Here is a 19080-nt window from a genome sequence, read left to right on the forward strand (position 1 = left end):
TTCTCTCTCTCTCTCTTTCTTTCTGTTTCGCTCGCGCTCCCTCTTTCTTTCACCCTTAATCGTCTTTCTCTTTCTCCCTTTCTCTGTTCCTCCACTACGAAAGAATGCGCAGCCACACTCTGGTTTACGGTTCCGTTCGCGACGAAGATGTTCTGCGGACTGATAACCTGCCGTCTACTTACCTCCGGCGAACGCCCCTAACGCGCCGAACTCCCTGGCACGACAGGTGCTCCGATGAAGGAGTGGGAATAAGAGGATGGTCTCGCGGAGGGGACAGGGATAACCTACTCCCCGTAGCAGCGGCGGCGGTGGCGGTGGTGGTTCTCTCGCCGGTGTATACGTATCGCCTGGAGAGAAAGAAAGGAAAAGAACGAGGGAGAAAGAAGCGAGACCGCGAGAGAGAGAGAGAGAGAGAGAGAGAGAGAGAGAGAGAGAGAGAGAGAGAGAGAGAGAGGGATGGGAAAGGATAGAGGGGGAGACGGGGAGAGAGTTGGACGACGGCGGCGGCGGCGGCAGGCCGTGCAACCAGCACCGAGCAGACCGAAGAGAAGAGGGCAACGACACCGCATCGCGGGTCGGTGGGCTTCGACACATTTACCGAAAACTACATCGTCACCACCGCCACCGCCACCGATGCCGCCGCCGCGCCGTTCGGATTCTCCGAATCCCTCGATAATTGATCGATCGATCGACACCCGGCCGGGCTACTACACTATACATGAAATTTCGACATACCCCTTTAACGTGCTTACTATGTATTATCCGCATTAGCGTGGCGGATCAAGCTACTCGCGAAGAGCGGCCACAGGTGTCGAAATCGGCTTTGGAACGACACCTGAGTAATGGTTACTTAGTACATTCCTTCTAACTCCGTGTTCCGATTCTTCCTTTTGGATATCTAATATTTACCTGTCGGTTCGAGCTTTCTTCTGCTTTTAAAATTTCATAAGTGATTCCTATTTTCTTTAGGACCCCTTTCTTCTTTTACCTGCATAATAATTTATTTTGGGATGTTTAATATCTCCCATTGTCTGATCTATCGTGAAGTAATCTTATCAATCGTCAGTCATTAGCATTATTTTAAATTAAACTAATCAGATACTTTCACTCTCGTTTGAAAACGCTTTGTAACCAGCGTGATACATATTCTCAGTCGAATGGCATCTCTTTTTGTTGGTTGCCTTCGAAATAAGTTATACTTTTTCTACAATTAAATTTATTTATCCAGCGCCGACTTGTTACGCATTTCTCGCATTCCAGTTCACGCGCAAACTGTACAACCCACTGGAGAATTTTTCTTGTCACTTACTCCAAATTCTTTCGGGCTTCTTCAAACCGTTCGGAAGTCTCTGCACATTAACTGCTTCGTATTTAACGTATATCGTATACATACAATTAATCTTACACTTCAAGACACGTTTTTTTTTATTCCACACAGTTATTTCGTGCTTTTATAATTTACATTTATTACTGCTGCTCGTCGGTGACTCTCTCATTGAATTTGACTAGATACGCGATCTTCAGTGATCTAGTCTTTCATTTTCTTCGACGATAGAAGCTTCAGAGTCGTCGCAAGTATTTTCCATGTTTGGAAATATCAGTTCTTCGTCTTCCATCATCTCCATTTCGTCTACCATATTAGTAATGCGATTGTGTATGCCAGTGTCCATATTTGTGACGGTCATTGAAATTTCTTTTATGCCTCCATATCGTTAATCTAGAATTTTCGCTAATGGTATCAGTTGCTCCGGGTTCTTTTTAAAAGTCTTGAAAAACCAACGTGGAATTAGACGAAGCGTTCACCTCGATCGAGTTGCGCGCGACCGCTTTCCAAGTTGTACTTTCCATTCAGTATACTTGACACCTTCGATTTTGGAAGGGGTATGTATTTGTCGAAGGTCAGGTTTTCGAGGGTGAAACCCGTTAAGTCGTCTGCGACTGCTAGCCTGCGAGTTTAGTCACGTCATTTTAAAAGCAACTTCCACGCTCGCATGCCCACTTGTTAATTGCCGTTGCGTCCTCAATTAATAAATGAAGTTATCGTTCCTCACGACTTTGGCGCCCAGGTACGAACAGTTCAAATATTTTTATTTTTTACAATGGAAGTATAAATTTTATATCAGAACTGTATCAAAATCAGTGTTAACGTATATCTACTTCCACTCGTCGCGTATGCATGTGTCAGCGTTAGAGTTAGCCCTTAGGGGATGAAAGTTGGGGGGGATTTGGTACGGTGGGGGGAACGGTATATATATAGAGGAATTGGGGTACATATCAGGATTATCATTATTTAGAGAGACGTCGGGTGGTCATTCTCGATCGTTGGCCTCTTTGGGGCCCCGGCCATTTCGTAGCCGGGCGCGTTTTCCGCCTCCCACCCTCCTCATCTTTGCCGCTATCGCGTCACCTCATCCTTCTCATCTCCTCCTCCGCCCTTACCCTCCTCTTTCGTTCCCCTGTTCGTCTTCTCCCGTAGTCTTATACGTACATACATGCCTCACCCTTTTTCTTCCTCTCGTTCGTGCCTTTCCTCTTTCTTCGACTAGGGCAGCTCCGAGAACACCGATATCTCGAGAACGATCTGCGATGTGGACCCTTTCCTTGTTGCGTTCCACGCTCGAGAAGTTGCAATGACTATTCGCGGGGACATATCGGCCGTGATCCAACGTCATCGATCGAATCGTCAACCCGGGACGTTCACGAGCTATTTTACTGTCTGATCGGCGATAATTTTTCGACTTTCCATCGGCGATTCGATTGAAAGGGTCGCGCCCCGTACTCTCAATCTGCCGTTTACATTTTTCTTCGAACCGTTATCGGTTTTCCAGTCTCCCTGCCCTATATCGATACCCGTCCCGCGACGCTCGTCCGTTTTCATTCTTCCAATTGCGGCTTTCCTCATTCTTCGCGCACCGTATTCCATTCGGGTTCGTACGACATTCGAATGACGTTCCCCATCGATCATTCTCTCCTTCCTCGATTTCCGCGCAGCTCGCCTAACCGTTAATCGTGACACATTCTCCCCGATACATAAAAATTCTTCACCGATCAAATGAACGTGAATATTAATCCTACCGACTAATTCGGCGTCCATAAATATGTAGATATGCGAGCACCGGGCGACGTCGATGAACGTAAGACGATGCGCGCGTTCGCTGCTATTCGGCGTACTCGCCAGCGGACAGGACTCGGCGAGCCGCTGACGAGCGAGTACCGGCGATGTCCGACGAAAAAAGGAACATTTTCCGTTTTCAAGATCGCGCTAAAAACCCGATGCAGTTTCTAGCGCTTGTTCTGAGAAGGATCGGGGTCGCGGGACCGTCGCGTCGTCGCATCGCGTCGGCACAAGCGTTCGTGTACGCGTGAGAAGATGCGACGCGAGGTGAGGCAGAGCGCAATGGGCGATCCGATCCGATCCGATCCAAGGCGAGGCCAGGCGAGACAAGACGAGACAAAGATCAACCGAGGCGTTCGTCGCCGTGCGCTTAACTGCCCTATAAGGCTGTTCCTTCTCTCTTTGCTACCTCTACATACTTAGTCACCATTGCCTCTAGAACTACCTACCGATGCCTATGTCGAGGTGTCCCGAACGCGTGCCGCACCTTCGATCCTCTAGCAACGCCTCGGATTTGCTCAAATTCGTGGCTCTACACTTCCGGTTAAATCTGCTGCCAGAGTAATACCATTTATCNGATCCAACGTCATCGATCGAATCGTCAACCCGGGACGTTCACGAGCTATTTTACTGTCTGATCGGCGATAATTTTTCGACTTTCCATCGGCGATTCGATTGAAAGGGTCGCGCCCCGTACTCTCAATCTGCCGTTTACATTTTTCTTCGAACCGTTATCGGTTTTCCAGTCTCCCTGCCCTATATCGATACCCGTCCCGCGACGCTCGTCCGTTTTCATTCTTCCAATTGCGGCTTTCCTCATTCTTCGCGCACCGTATTCCATTCGGGTTCGTACGACATTCGAATGACGTTCCCCATCGATCATTCTCTCCTTCCTCGATTTCCGCGCAGCTCGCCTAACCGTTAATCGTGACACATTCTCCCCGATACATAAAAATTCTTCACCGATCAAATGAACGTGAATATTAATCCTACCGACTAATTCGGCGTCCATAAATATGTAGATATGCGAGCACCGGGCGACGTCGATGAACGTAAGACGATGCGCGCGTTCGCTGCTATTCGGCGTACTCGCCAGCGGACAGGACTCGGCGAGCCGCTGACGAGCGAGTACCGGCGATGTCCGACGAAAAAAGGAACATTTTCCGTTTTCAAGATCGCGCTAAAAACCCGATGCAGTTTCTAGCGCTTGTTCTGAGAAGGATCGGGGTCGCGGGACCGTCGCGTCGTCGCATCGCGTCGGCACAAGCGTTCGTGTACGCGTGAGAAGATGCGACGCGAGGTGAGGCAGAGCGCAATGGGCGATCCGATCCGATCCGATCCAAGGCGAGGCCAGGCGAGACAAGACGAGACAAAGATCAACCGAGGCGTTCGTCGCCGTGCGCTTAACTGCCCTATAAGGCTGTTCCTTCTCTCTTTGCTACCTCTACATACTTAGTCACCATTGCCTCTAGAACTACCTACCGATGCCTATGTCGAGGTGTCCCGAACGCGTGCCGCACCTTCGATCCTCTAGCAACGCCTCGGATTTGCTCAAATTCGTGGCTCTACACTTCCGGTTAAATCTGCTGCCAGAGTAATACCATTTATCAGATCGATCGGCTAATAGTATGATTATAGTACTTCTGATTTATAATATTTCAAATTCTATTTATTAAGAAATTAATAATTATTGCCATGTGTTATTACACATCGTCTTTATAAGAAAGTTGATTCACTAAAAGGCCTAAAAATTTTATGATCGATGTTCAAACCAAACGAATTCTTTGGAAGGATGTTCTACCTTTACTGTTCTTTGGGTAAAGTTTCCTTTTAATGTTCTGTACTTTGTGAACGCATTCGTAAAAATTCGTGTAAATGTAGATTGGAACACGGACTTCGTATTTGCTACGAAGCTGCGAAAGTACTCCTTTTGAGTCAATATCCTAGGAAGGAGGAATTCCTCGCGGACAGAAAGTGGAAGTTGCATTGAATTGCCTCGCAGAGACTATTCAATTGAAACTGTGTTCCCTACTTTGTCCCGACCACAGCGTAGAAATGCTTGAAAAGGCTACTGCACATTTTTGTAGAATATAAATAATGGATTTTATATATTCATAGAAAAATTGTATACACAGAATGAAGTGCACAAAAGTGTTTCGAGGATAAGAGAAGAAATAATATTACAAATGTTTTATTCGTCATAAAAATTAATTTTATTCCAAATTCAATTTATCTATAATATAAATCAGAATGAATGTACATTGAGCAATATAGAAAAAGGGAGATGGTCGATGAATCGATTCTCGATTTTTCGGAAGAGTTCTCACGGCACTATGTATGTACTCTGGCAACGAGCCGCGATCAATCCTGCCCGTTGATCCTTGGGACGCGTCGGTAGCCAGGGAGCACGTTTGGTCGCACGTGAGACGCATTTTCGTCTGCGGTCTCGTCGCGAGGGAAAGACGGTGCCCGCTGTCCTGTAGTCTTGTACCGATGAATCCTTTCTAGTCGCAACGGGCATATCAATGAATGAATGGGCGAAAAAGGTGACCGTGCTCGGTGCCGCGACGCCGCACGATCTGTCCCGTCGCTTTAGAACGGCGTCACACGCCGTTTGTCGTACGCTAATTGCTTCTCAGTAACGAACCACTTCCTTGCAAACTGCCTCGACGTGATTGCGTTTGCCCGGTTCAGGGAAACGTCCGTTCCATTAGAATCATTCGATTTGTCTCGACCGACCGATCGTGTCACTATGTACACAGCCGATCAGGCAAAACCCATCGAGGCTTCTTTAGATATTTCAAACTCACGCGGTCAACTAGCGGCCGGAATTTCTTTCGCCTTTTTTACACCGACGGAACGTACAGTAAGCTATTGTTCGGGCTTCACTTTGGCCAGGCCGCGGCACGGGAAGTCGGTGACGTTTCTTGCCAGCGGAGAAGTTCCCTTATTTGAGAACAATCTGAATGTTAGGGAACGTGGATGAGTTTTTCTCCGATATAAGTTTGTATTGTCTCAGCGACGGGTCCCTCTGACTAGCCACGCTTCCGTATTCTACTGTCAACGAGATTTCTTTCTTAAGATATCATAGGAAGAGATAGGACTGTGCATAATATTGTAAAGCATCGTAAATGTTACGCGAAGGGTTCGTTTGAATTTTACGACTGCGGTGAACGCATGGTACGTTCCGACATACGCGGAGAGTCCACCGTGACTCACTCATCTGTGTCATAGAAGTGATCGGTACGGAACTCTCGAAATTGCCGCTGCGGGCGGTTTAACAAAACGTGTCCAACAGTAAAAAAAAATTGCGTGTTCGGTGTATCACGCGAACCGGAGAACCGATCAAATTGATCGTTCGAAATCGCTTTGCGTATAACTCTCTGGCATCGTGTACGGAAGGCAAGAGGAGCGGAGCGGACCGTTAAACTTTTCATTAAAACAGAACTCGAATCGTTGACTTTTTGCAAACCATGCGGATTTTTCCCCTCGCGTAAAAATCTCGAGAGTAATCTTCAACAATCGCAGCGTTCCTATAGGATTAAGCCGATGCTCGTATTTTCGAGCAGAACTGTCGATATTTTCAATTCCATCCGCAATAAAAATTGGTTTCGAGGGTATAGGGACACCGAGCGTGGTTATAGGCAAGGGTGTAGTTTCGGTATCGCGTTTCCCCATAGCTCAGTTCACTAAGATATCCTTTTTGCGGCTCGAGTGACACACAGGTATGTACCACTAAACTTCGGTCGGGATTCAAGAGTCTCTGGCCGAGACCTCGCGATAACTTATGCGCTACGTCGCTACGTGCCCGGCCGCCGTAGCCGCGGAGTCCGCGTTTTTAGGTCAAAAGTTTGAAAGTGGTGCACACGTCGCGGATACCGGCGACTAACGTCGAGCCACGTTGGACCCGAGAGTTCACGTCGGGCATCGGCTTTTGAGACATTCGAACTGCGTCGGACACCGAGTCGTCTGCACGCGAGCTGCATTTTACACCGAGGCTAGACTACGAGCTAGTTTCTAGGCGGATCAGCGTGTCTCGTTGGCGATTTAGCACGGAACTCGTTGCTTATTGGCGCGCGTCAAATAGTTTTCTAGAGATGAACGCGATACACGAGGTAAACGGTGAAACACGGAAAGAGGAGAGAGCCAGAAAATTACTTTCGCACAGTTTTCCCTCCGGGTTCAAGGACGACGCGACACGAAGGTCGGGTACCCGCGAATCTTGAGCCAAGTCGAAGAAGACACCCATCCGCTGACGCAACGAATAAGGCAATCGCGAGATGCTCACCGGAATAAACTCAACTTCCACTCGCGTGTCGTACATGGAGCGATGGGGGCACGACTACGTGCTTTTACGATAATTCACCGAGAAACACTCCTCGGTCGACGCGAGTGATCTCTTCGCGATTTCACTTTCGAAAGTTCTTCCCTTAACAGTGATACGAACTAATTGTTTGTCAGCCAGCAACGTGTTTCTTTCGCGGCGTCCGTTTCATTTGAGAGCGCGCTCGTGGGAAACGTGAACGAGCAGCAAAGCAATGCGCAGGAATTATTTAAAAGATAGTGAAGTATTTATAGACGATTAGAAGATATATATATATACACGTGTTTATACATGAAATGACAACTAAATCTGATGAAAGTTTACGGTCCTGGAGAATTTACGCAGAACCTCGGCACGCATAGTTAATACATTATGACGAGTAAATATATGAGCCATTTTCTACATATCACAGGTATCATAAAAATTCATTTTACGAATGCACGGACGTATATAGTACATACTTGATTCACCGCAACAAAAGCAAATGCAATTCATTACATTATTATCATTAATATTTCATCTATTTTTGAATTCTCCTTCCGTTCTTTTACTGAATTGAGTACATTCAATAATGGCAGACGAATTCCGTTATTCCGAATTCGCATAGCAACCTTCGTTAATAACGTAGCCTCGAGGAGACGCGATTTTATTACTCGATTCTCGTTTCGAGTGGACGATTTTACTTAGCACTTCTCATTAGTTAGCAGCCATAATCTTATCCATCGCGCGCATCTAGAATTCTACGATCTCTACGCACTGGTGATCGTAGTCGCTTCACCGAAATCAGGAATCAGGAACAACCGGACGTCGAGGTATTTTATACGTGTCGTGCACTTGGCAGCCGGTGTATGTAGAACGAAGTGCAGTAAATCGAGCGCATTGCCATGAACAACGTATGACCCTGACTCTGCATCAAAACTCGCGTCCACTTTCGGACTTCTCCTTGCGCACGTCTGCGTATGCATGTACGCACACAGAGTCCGTTCCGTTTCGTCATTAATAGAGAGGTAGCGGAGAATTGATGGGATTCCTCGCTATTACGTTTTATATCATTAGTTCTTGCGGGTCCGTTCATCGACAGTCGTGTACAATAATTTTTGAACGATCTTCTTGCCCGCCAGTAACATTTCCGATGGCAACATATTTAATTTATTGCCGCGGCAAGACCTATGTATCTGGTATGGATCGAGGTTTAAGACTGTATGAAAAAGTAATCGTGAGAGCGGCGCGCGGCGCGTCTATAGCGCGGCCTGTATTAACGCACGATTCGTGCTTTTAAAATGTTCTCTTATACGCGGAGAATTGCTCTTGACCCACTCTCTCTGGTATACAGTAATGCCTAGTAAATTTACGATTATGGCACGAAACCGGATACGAACAGAAGAATCTCCGATGAAAATCTAATTGTCAGATTATTGCTGACATCTACGAGATAATTAATATTCCTATACCCGTCATCCAAGTCCTCCTCATCCCTCCCTCCCCCTCCCGTTTTCGTTTAACGCGTGAAACTCCTGTCTCCTTTTTATCGGCCTGCATAATGCATGTTGGCTTCGCGTTGCCACATTATTGTCGAGCACGGACTCGAACATCGGGTTCTAGTAAGGAATCCTTCAGCTTCCCTGGGGTTCACGTGCACGGTAAAAGAAAAATCTTAACTGCGCTCCTTGCATTTCTCCACCGGGTTCCACGTATTTCCGTTTATCTCATACAGCCGCTAAGCAACTATTACCTGGAAGAAATCGTTTGTTGGCAACCGTGGCTGCCGTTGAACGCGAGCGCGTGCCGCAATCGTGTCGAAGATTAAGAGTCGTTCTTGCAAACCGTGTATTGCGAATTTGTTCATCGCGCCACGGCATAATATATTGTCCCGGGACAAAAATGGAATGCGCCCCTAAGTATNTATCGTCTTTTTATTGTTTTTAAGTAAAAACAATCTGAAGTAGATTTAAAATAATTGATCAATTTATGTATAAATAATTTATTATTGATACTCAAGACGTAATTTTGTACGAATCGCAAGGTTCATCGTCTGCTCCTGTTCATTAGGCTTAAATTAGCTATTTTGTATCGTCGCGGCGGTCTGTTATTGAAGTATGCGAGAGGGAAGAAGACGACTTGGCGAAGGATGAATTGGCGGTCGCAAACACGTCGTCGTCTGAGTGGTAACCTATTATTTGTGTAGCTCGCGAGTTAACTTCGTCCATTACTTCGCATTAACAGAGTGGTCTGTTTTTTCTTCGTTTCGTTTCTTCCTAACCCTTTCTCTCCCCCTCCCCGCATCCCCGGCATCCCCTTCTCCCGTTCGTCTGCCGTTCTACTCGTTCCTCTCGCTTATATCGTTTCTTTATCCATGCAGACGCGCGCTGCAGGTAGAATTGTCCCAAGGGGCAAAAAATGCTTTGTCGAATTCGGCCGAGATTCATCATTCTAGTGTGACTCCGGACACGCAATCTAGACATTACTGGTCGCACTTGCCGGTTTTTTCCAACGAGCTCGCGCGCGCTTAAGCTACGCAGAAAGAGCTACGCGCGTATATAAAAAAAAAACGGTTACGATGATTAAGCACGTCCAAGTCGCTGCTCTAGAAAAAGCAACTTACATTAAAAATTGCATCTTAAATTAGTGCAATCAGTAGTTTTATACCACCTGATTCGAGTTTCACGTATAATACAAATTAATGTTTTTAATTAGGAATTTGAATACGATCAAGTTTTTCAACTAGTGTCACATTAGACGTGACAATGAATGCAATAAAACTTGAAAGGACATGAAAATTGAAACCAATTTTTTTATAGGACCTGATACGAGTTTCACAAGTAATTATTTTTAATTAGGCATTTAAATACAATTAACTGTTTGAATTAGTGTCACGTTGGATGCGACAATGCATGTAATAAACGTTGAAAGGTTACGAAAAAAACATGGAGGATATTTTATGAAGAACGTCATGCATTATTCTAACTATATTTTCATCTGTCCATCGGCTCTCGAGAATCGACTTAACGTTTGATTTATTGGCGATTTGAACTAGTTTCGTCAAACGCAGCTACTTTTCCTTTGAACGATTCACTTGTAAGAAAGGTATGACAGGCATTGGAATTTATTGCACAATTTCGAAGTCGCAGCAAAGAAATTACTTGGCGATGATTGAGCGTAAATACTGGACGGCAAGAGTAATATAAATCACTTCGCGCGTTGCCCGGGAATAAAGCGTATCCTGGTGAACTTATCGGATGAAGATCACGTTTTCATGCACCTAATTCGTCCATATTTCTTATCCAATAATATATCTCTCCGCGCGTTCTACACCTGATAGCAACCGCGTTTTCTTGATTAAGTTAAAATCACCGTTCCGCTGAATTAATAGCGATAATTCAAGATATTATGGATAAAGCAAATTCATGAATCATATTCATCGATCATGCGATCAGAACGTAAAATATCAGCAGTAGGAGTAGCATTTATTCGATGGACGCGTAAATAAGTCAGAGTAGACAAGAGCGTCGATGTGATTGTCGATCACGTAACAAGCGTATCGAGTTTTCACGATCGAGGGGCGAGCGTAGATCGGTCGAGGGTAGAACGTGAAACGGCCATAAAACATATCGATGCTTAATCCTGTCAGACAGGCCGAGTGTCAGGGCGACAACGCAAATAGCACGCGCGTATAAGCCGTGCACCGTTGCGGATATCCACGTGGGTCTGCCCGTCACGAATCCTAAGATTTCCACTTGGACGCGTAGCGAATTTATTGACGCGTGGATCGAAGCTGGGCTTGCTCGTTCAACGACGGGAGAATATCTTGATTACGGGGAACGAGTTTAGATCCGCGATAGCGGCGAGCTAATTATATGTTGATACGCGGTAACACGCGTCCGAATGCGTCGCTAAGAAGCACGTGCCGGCTGTCTTCTTACCTGGCACGGCTGCTGCAATCTTCCTGCCATAGCCAGCCACAGGTATGCCTATTTACCGAGTAGTTGAAACGCGATGGTAATAGCGTGACAGCGAGTAAGACGGATGTTAGGCATGACGTCGCACGTGCGCGTCAGCGAGCGCACCGGCTAGGAGGTATCCGCCTAAACCTGCCGTAGGCGTACTGGTTATCCGCGTCGCGGACGTGCCATTAATTAGGTACACCGGGCATCGGGTAGGCCTTTAACGGTATACGGGAGACACGTCGCCATTAACGCGAACGCCCCGACGATTCGACGTCGCGTCGCCGAGACGATCGGCTCGTTACCAGCGAGTCGTAGAGGCGAGGCGCGAGCCTAGGGAAGCGAGACTACGCGATCGCGAACGAGAGGTCACGCCTCGACGACACGTGGGAAAAAAAGTATGGCCCCGGCGGTGTCTCGGTAAATATAGGCGCAGCCCGAGACGACGACGACGACGACGACGACGACGTTCGCCGCGTGGTAAAAATCGCCAGACGGGGCATGTTCCGAATAACAGTAAAAGAACGGTTTATTTGCATTTCGCTTGTAAACCAGCCGGCCGCGTCGCATCGTCTCGGCTACTTCTCGTCCAGCCGATTCATCATTCTCAGATGGATTTTGACACTTTCGGACGCGGTACTGCTTTCTACCGCGGCTTCGCTCCATACAACGTTGGCTTCATTAAAATTCTACATGATACGAATTGTAATTACGAAATAGCATATTGTCGGCGATCTTTCGTTTCTCAATACGATTCGAAGTGGACGTATTTATGACCACGCATGGAATCACTTCGCGCAGAAAGAAAATAGCGATTCTGAAGTCAGTAACCTCGGCGCTGTCATTAAATTCCCAGAATCGTGGATCGATAAGATTTCTGACCGATCTATGCCCGATCATAAATACGATCGTATCGTCATAGGATCTCGGCGTCCCTCCTAGGTAAAAGGGAGCACAGAGCAGTGGAGAAAGGGAATGAGGAATTCCCCGTAAAGACAGCGGTTAAAATTATAACCATTTAACGACTGTGAGAACACAGCGTAGAATGTCGACGCGCACGAGGGCACGGAAAGAACGAATCGGGAGATAAAGAGTCCGTGCGCTGATAGAAAGAAACGGAGGCAGGAGACGCGAAGGTAGACCTCTTGTCCGTGGCATTGTGCGTCCGGTGTGCCTATCCGGAGCCGCATTTCTTGCTTAAAGTAGCAGCACACGCAGGAGCCACGCAGCTTCTTGGAGGCCGCTCGGTTCTCCTACCTGCGCTCGCGCGACGCTCGCACCTGCCAACTAACTAGTCGAACCTGATTAAACTCTGCCCTGTGTGTCGTATGACATGCCCCTGCACCCTCCCCGTTGCGCCTTAACCTCGACCACCTCCACCTCTAACTTCCCGTTAACCCCTTCCTCCTCCTGCGCCTTCAATCACGTCCTCTCCTCCTCACGCGTTCGTTCTATGATCCAGCTCTTTTTCTCTCCTACTTCGCTCATATATTGGCCTCCCTTTTCTCTTCTTACCGTTCCCTCTTCTTTGTCCGCGCGTGTCTCTCGTTCTCCGTCTTCCCATCTTTGATCTCCCTTTTTCTCTCTACATACTCGGTCCGCATCGACCGTTCTTCCCGTGGCGTTCGGTAAGGCGGGAGAAGAGTTACAGGATCACCGATACCATATCCGACCTGCCCGCGATCTCCACGCCGACGTAGAAATACGTTCGAGTTGGCCAAATGCCTCTTCCCGATTCGTTACACCGTGAGATGGTACGCTCGAGATTAGGGGAGCGAGCTACCCTTTCCTATGAGATCGCGAAGGACCGTCTTTCAGGCCGCGTTTTTCTTCTGCCCGCCGCTTTTCCGCTCGAGCTCGATCATTCGAGACATGGACACGCGAGATGTTGGGCTCGTCTACTTTTACTCGGCTCGCCGTTTTGGCATCTTAGGGAAGCAAGATTAAATTTATAAAAAGTAAAAATTATTATTTCGGGCAAACATTTCACCAGCGGTTTAAAATTACAGACAATTATGTTTCAGAATATTATTATTAGACTATGACTTTTACGCAATTATAAGAAAATATAAATAATGCATATAACGTATACAGAGTATCAAAATGCATATTGCAATGAGTATTTCATTTTATCCGTAATTTATTATTGTTCTTAAAAATCTTTATTTTATTTCAATCCAAAAGGTCGTAAATAAAATTAACACAGTAAACTGGTGGACTGAACTGTATTGCAGAAATCAGAGGATCCTTCAGTAAACCGTAGAACGTGATTCGTGATGGGTCAGGTCAGAAATCCTGCCAATCCCGTTTCTACTAATTTGATTAGACGATTAACCGTGTACAGCGTTCGGTTTAGTTTGATTAGATTCGCTTCGACACGACGCAAGTCGTAACGAACTCGTCGGAACGGTACTCGATGTAAATGAAAATTACGCAAATACGTCGGTGCGGTTCATCGATGATCCAATTTGCAATCTACTTTTGAACGTTGATTAACAAGTTCGATGTCCTCACATATATTATTTTTATAAAACAAGATTAATTAGTAGCCAATTAAAACAGTGCATTTCTTTTATAATTCAGACATTTCAATATTAACTTATTTCTGATATTCTGTACATCTCTAAGCGTCACATGCGGCGTTTATATTTTTTATAAGTGCATAAAATTCGGCTTTCGATCCATTTAGATTAATTCCATGCGAAGGCAAAGTTTTTAGTAGTTTGAGATTAGAATATGTACATTCCTTACAAATGCCAAATGGTTGAGTTGGACTAGTTTTCTTGCGCACGTACATTGTTGTGGCAGACGCTATTGCAGGTGACATTTTACCCGGAAATGAGGGTGAATGAAAAAGTTTCCTCCCGGGAGTGCTTCTGCTGCTGCCCTTTTGCTAGCGTCGAATGCATGCGACACGAACCTCGATGAACCGTGGGACCCGGTCACCGCACGACATTGTCCCCGCGCGTTGCGCGCACGTATATGCATAAAACAATAATCCACCTGGAGAAAATATGAACGCGCGCGTACTCTTACAACGCATTACGGTTCTGCTTTGCATAGAATATGTTCGTCCCGCGTTACGCGAACCTCCGTGCTAATATGCATGCGTAATTTGCGTTCACGCGCATAATTATTCTGCCTCACGAGTAACTGAAGTTACGGGGAATTTCTTTCACCTGTGTTTATGGTTCCAGATTCTTTAACTCGCCTCTGCTTTAGTGCTCTCTCAATTACATAGAGGAAGCGTACGCCAATTAGCATAGAAAGGAATCGTTAAACATTTGATTTGCTAGAAAACTTTTTACTCTTTTATTCTCTACTGACACTCTATTAACAAACAATGTTCGATTGTACATTTGCAATTCTTCTGGGCTCGAGATAGAAAAAAATATTAGATAATAGGAAGTAGAAGTTGAAATGCTGAATCCTCTTCACAAAGTGAAGGGATTGCGAACGAGGTAAAAGAGGATTAAGGGATGCGTTGATCAAGCGACACGCTGATCGAATGATAGAGTTAAATGAAAGTTGACCGGAGAGTGAAATCACGAGGGAAAACAACGCCGGAGCTTATCGAACGCTCTTGAATGTAATTAATTAAGGGAGCTCTCTCGATTTAATTTCGATTATGTTCGGATGCCGCCGCGGAAATTAGGAGGAATTGTACAAGCAACGCCGCTCGGCATAAAATCGTCGAACTGATGATTTACCTGGGAGTACTTGTTGCGCATTTCGTAAGATGGCGCGTCCTGCCGCTTAACGACTTTCCAAGGGCGCCAAGTACATTTTCGGGTTGATTTCAGCCGAATATTGACCATGACCTGGTCTACGTTCCATACATAGGCCAGGGAGATTGCCACCGCACTATAACCGGGGGACATAAATTCTTCAGCACAATTTCCGTCTTATCGTGCTTTTTAAGATCATCCCTTAAACCTCCCAATGAGAATTTTAAGTACACGTGAAAACAGGCAAAAGTCTGAAACAGCTAAGCGAACATGCTTTAAACCATCTTTTATAAGTAATGAGCGTAAGAGTCTGCGGGGTGAATAACAAGAAAACGGGCGATCTTTTATTATCCCCGGAGAAGCCTGCAACCGTTCTCGTATTTCATTTTCTTTCTCGATTTACTTTGTTTCTCGAGACGCGACACCTTCAGTTTATTCGTCGAAAGGACGTCTCACGTTAGACGAGACACCCGGAAATTCTCAGTTAATTCCCACGACCGTAAATCGTTCCGCATGATAAAGATAAGGAGATAAGAAAATGGATCGAAGCCAGTACGTCGACTACATCATTCCGTGGGTCCAGATGCGGGCGGGGGAGGAATATATACTGAGAGCGTCCAAGGACTATCCCGTGGTAAGAGAACTTTCCGAACGAATACAGGGAGCTTAATAATTAATGCCGAGAGTGCGGAGCTCGTAGAACGTTCCATTCCGGTGGTATAGCTCGTTCTACGTCGAAACCGACACTGCCGCGAGAGATAGGGGAAAGCAATTTTCCAGCACGGTCGGGAATCTATCAATCGGGATGAAATTTTCTTGCGGACACTGACTCGATATCGGTAACGCGAATAACATTGAGCGATCTTCGCCCAGGCGCGAGTACACCGGGAAACGAAATTGATTTTCAGTTGGAACCGTTCGCCCCTCGCCACTCGATCTCGTATTTTAACAATTATAAAGAAGACAGTGCGAAATCGGCGCACGAGCGTCTTCATACGGTGGACGGATACGATCCCAAAAGAGTACGATGCGATCGCGTAAATCCGAGCTTATATTGGCTGGAGATCGCTAAGGAGAATCAGGGTCACAAAGTACCCATGACTACTAATCTCTGGTATGGTAGACCGAACAGGGTTCAATTCGATTACATCCCGAAGAAATTCAACCGATCGAGCAAAATGCAGCAATTCTTCACCCGTTGCGGGATTACTTACATCCCTGAAGACGATGACGAGATTTGTAATTAGTAGACTGAGAATATCTATGCATTTTGAGAACAATTAGACCTGCAGGGAATTATAAACAATCCAGAACGTCAAGAATATAATATACATTATTATTTTTGGGAGGGGTAAAAGAAATCTCGTATACATATTACTTCCACAAAAGTGATGTCTTTATTTCCATATACTTGTTTTGTATTGTCGTTTATGTTTCTATAATATGAATTATAAATTATTATTTTAATACAACAGTTTACAAGCGGGGCGTTTTTGTTCTCCCTTAACATTGCAATACACTTAAGCCGACTAAAGGATTTGGGTAGAAGGACGTTACATTGTCGTACAGATTAGGGAAGGACTATTGTAGGTGTGCATACACCCTCTATGCGCCCAACTTAAACTGGCTCTAACTCGAAAGTTCCGTCTACTACACCGAGAACTCTATACTTCATAATTATCGTTACAATTCCTAGTTGATAAACTTCTCTGGAAAGGTACGTTAATAAAATTACCGCAATGTTTCGATATTACGTCCACGTAAACACGTTAAACATTAATCTGTACTAAGTACTGTAAATTGAATTGTATAGAACATTCACAGAGTACATTTCCCAGGTAGAAAATTCCAAGCAATCGATTAATATTGATTTTATAAAAAAATCTGATTATTGTAATCGAGGACGTTGCATATTTTTCAATTCATGCTCTCAGTTTAATATTAAAATCACAGCAATGATTTGGTGAACCATTTCCTTTTTACAATTCGAACTTCCTTGCAGCGCTGTCGTCAATTACAATTTGAAGTTTCAGTCGAAACGTGAATGAAAACCAGTTCGGCAAACACTGTAAACAATTTTATTCGGTATATCAAGAGGTATGCAATACTCGTGTTCGCCGCATTTCTGTTTCTGTCATTTTGATACGGACGGTTGCCTGATACTGGGATTGTTACTTCGGAATACGAGGGTAAGAAACACCACGGAAAGAAGGCCGCGAAGCTGCGTACATGCACTGGGTATGTGCACAAGGAATACGTATTCGCGATGGTACCTATGTACAGTACGTCGAGTTGCTTAGAGCTTCGTGCGAGGCATCGAGAGATCGGTGAAACTCAAAAGAAGGGAGCGGGGGGGGTGAGGATGGAGGGTATATATGTAGGAAGTATCGATACGAATTGCCCGAGCTTTATGTAACCTAGAGCAGACGTGACACAGCGGTTGAATGCGCGTGATATACTTAAGACGAATTCGTCGATCGATGATCATAGATTCTATTGTTGCCCGTTACGTTTGACGATAGGCATTACAGTTCGCAGTCGTATGTGAACAACATGAGTGACACGCTTCGTGTTCACTTGCTTCAGCAGAAATTATAATTTATTGAAGTCTAAAAAACTAGGACAATCAATGTACTACGATCTTCTGAGTAATAAACGAACGAGGTAGAGATTATTAATTTTAGAAAAGGATCTTGTCGTGAAATCGTTCTGTATTCTACGTATTTTTCATAGCGATTTCCTAGTTCTTATTCAAGAAACGAGTCGGATTTAAAGCAGATAGTCGTAACGGGAACTCCGGTGCGGCAGATGAAAAGCTGGCTGCAAATCGACGAAGATTTTGTGTAAATTTATGCGCATAAAAGCAGTCGCTGGTATTCTCGTCCTGTCGCGACAGGACAGTTTCCTCCGTTGTTTCTAGTTAATCGTTCGGGGTCACGGCCGACCTAATGCCTATCTTCCGATTCCTTGTGTTGGACTCGTTAATTAAAAGTTTAATTAAAGCTACGTCAATTAATCAGAATTCTGCTTCAGACTGTTCTCGCGTTCTTCGTCGCAGCACGCGGGACAGTAGAGAAAAATAAAAAAAAATAAAAAGAGAAAGAGTGAGAGACAGAGAGAAAAGGTAGAGAGCAGCGTGCGGTAACTGGCAGTTGTCCGTTGGCTTGTTCCTGTTGCCGCTACGTGACGAAACGGGCAATTAAAAAGCCGTGTCGGCTAGAGAAATTGTTGTATAATGACGGTCGAACGCGGGGAGTCGAGATGAAGTGAATTTATTACTTTCAAAAAGTCACACGCCAACACGACGGTCTAAATTCGCCGGTAATGACTACATGGTCCCACGCGATACTCACTCGCACGTGTATGTGAAGTTAGTTTGTCCGTTAAACGAAATGCTCGGAGACTTTTCACCGGCTCCTATTTGTTCTTCAATTAACCTGATGCTGGATATAATTTAATTCATTAAGTTTATTTCGCGCAAAAGACAGATGAATTAAACATTATTTTTATCTCCGAATTTAATAAATACGTATATAGCGTTTTGACGTTTCACTTTATATTCTTATTTACCAAGTTCTTACGGGAATTGTTAGAAAAAATTTGTAGATCAGCGAATTCATTATCGTATAATACGCAGTGATCTTCCTAATTTGAAATCCAGCAAATAAAGCAAACTCAGCCACGTGAACTAATTACCATTTAATGGCCGTGCTATTTTAAAGAGGTTTGAACTTGCCTTTTCTCTTCTTTCCGCTATGAGCGTACACCAGGTTGGTCATGAAATTATTAGCGAGCTCCGCTCAGCGAAAACTCGATCAGTAATAATTACGCCACCGTGTACATCGAGTAATGTTACCAAGTTCGCCATCCTTCATAGCTTCGGGAGCAGTTAATCGAATTACCTTTGGTGGCGCAAAGTAACGAAGCCGAAATGGTATCCGGAGTGTGACCTCATTAATACGTTGCTCCTCG

At 45.2% G+C, this 19080-nt stretch overlaps 1 protein-coding gene across 1 annotated transcript; it reads left to right on the plus strand.

Annotated features, from left to right (window-relative positions):
- Positions 1-15646: 15646 nt before the first annotated feature.
- Positions 15647-16355, plus strand: LOC108623808 (uncharacterized). Its single transcript, XM_018022608.1, has 2 exons — positions 15647-15742; positions 16017-16355. The coding sequence occupies exons 1-2, from the start codon at positions 15647-15649 to the stop codon at positions 16353-16355; spliced, it is 435 nt and encodes a 144-aa protein (XP_017878097.1).
- Positions 16356-19080: the final 2725 nt, after the last annotated feature.

The sequence above is a fragment of the Ceratina calcarata genome, unplaced genomic scaffold (assembly GCF_001652005.2).
Source record: "Ceratina calcarata isolate Rehan_Ccalc_2016 unplaced genomic scaffold, ASM165200v1 scaffold291.2, whole genome shotgun sequence".
In the NCBI taxonomy this organism is placed as follows: Eukaryota; Metazoa; Arthropoda; class Insecta; order Hymenoptera; family Apidae; genus Ceratina; species Ceratina calcarata.

Bases quoted from the DNA above. Each gene is read 5' to 3' on its own strand.
- LOC108623808 (XM_018022608.1), top strand. From the start codon at position 15,647: ATGGATCGAAGCCAGTACGTCGACTACATCATTCCGTGGGTCCAGATG. The intron at 15,743-16,016 runs GTAAGAGAACTT...ATTGATTTTCAG, and splicing joins CGTCCAAGGACTATCCCGTG to TTGGAACCGTTCGCCCCTCG.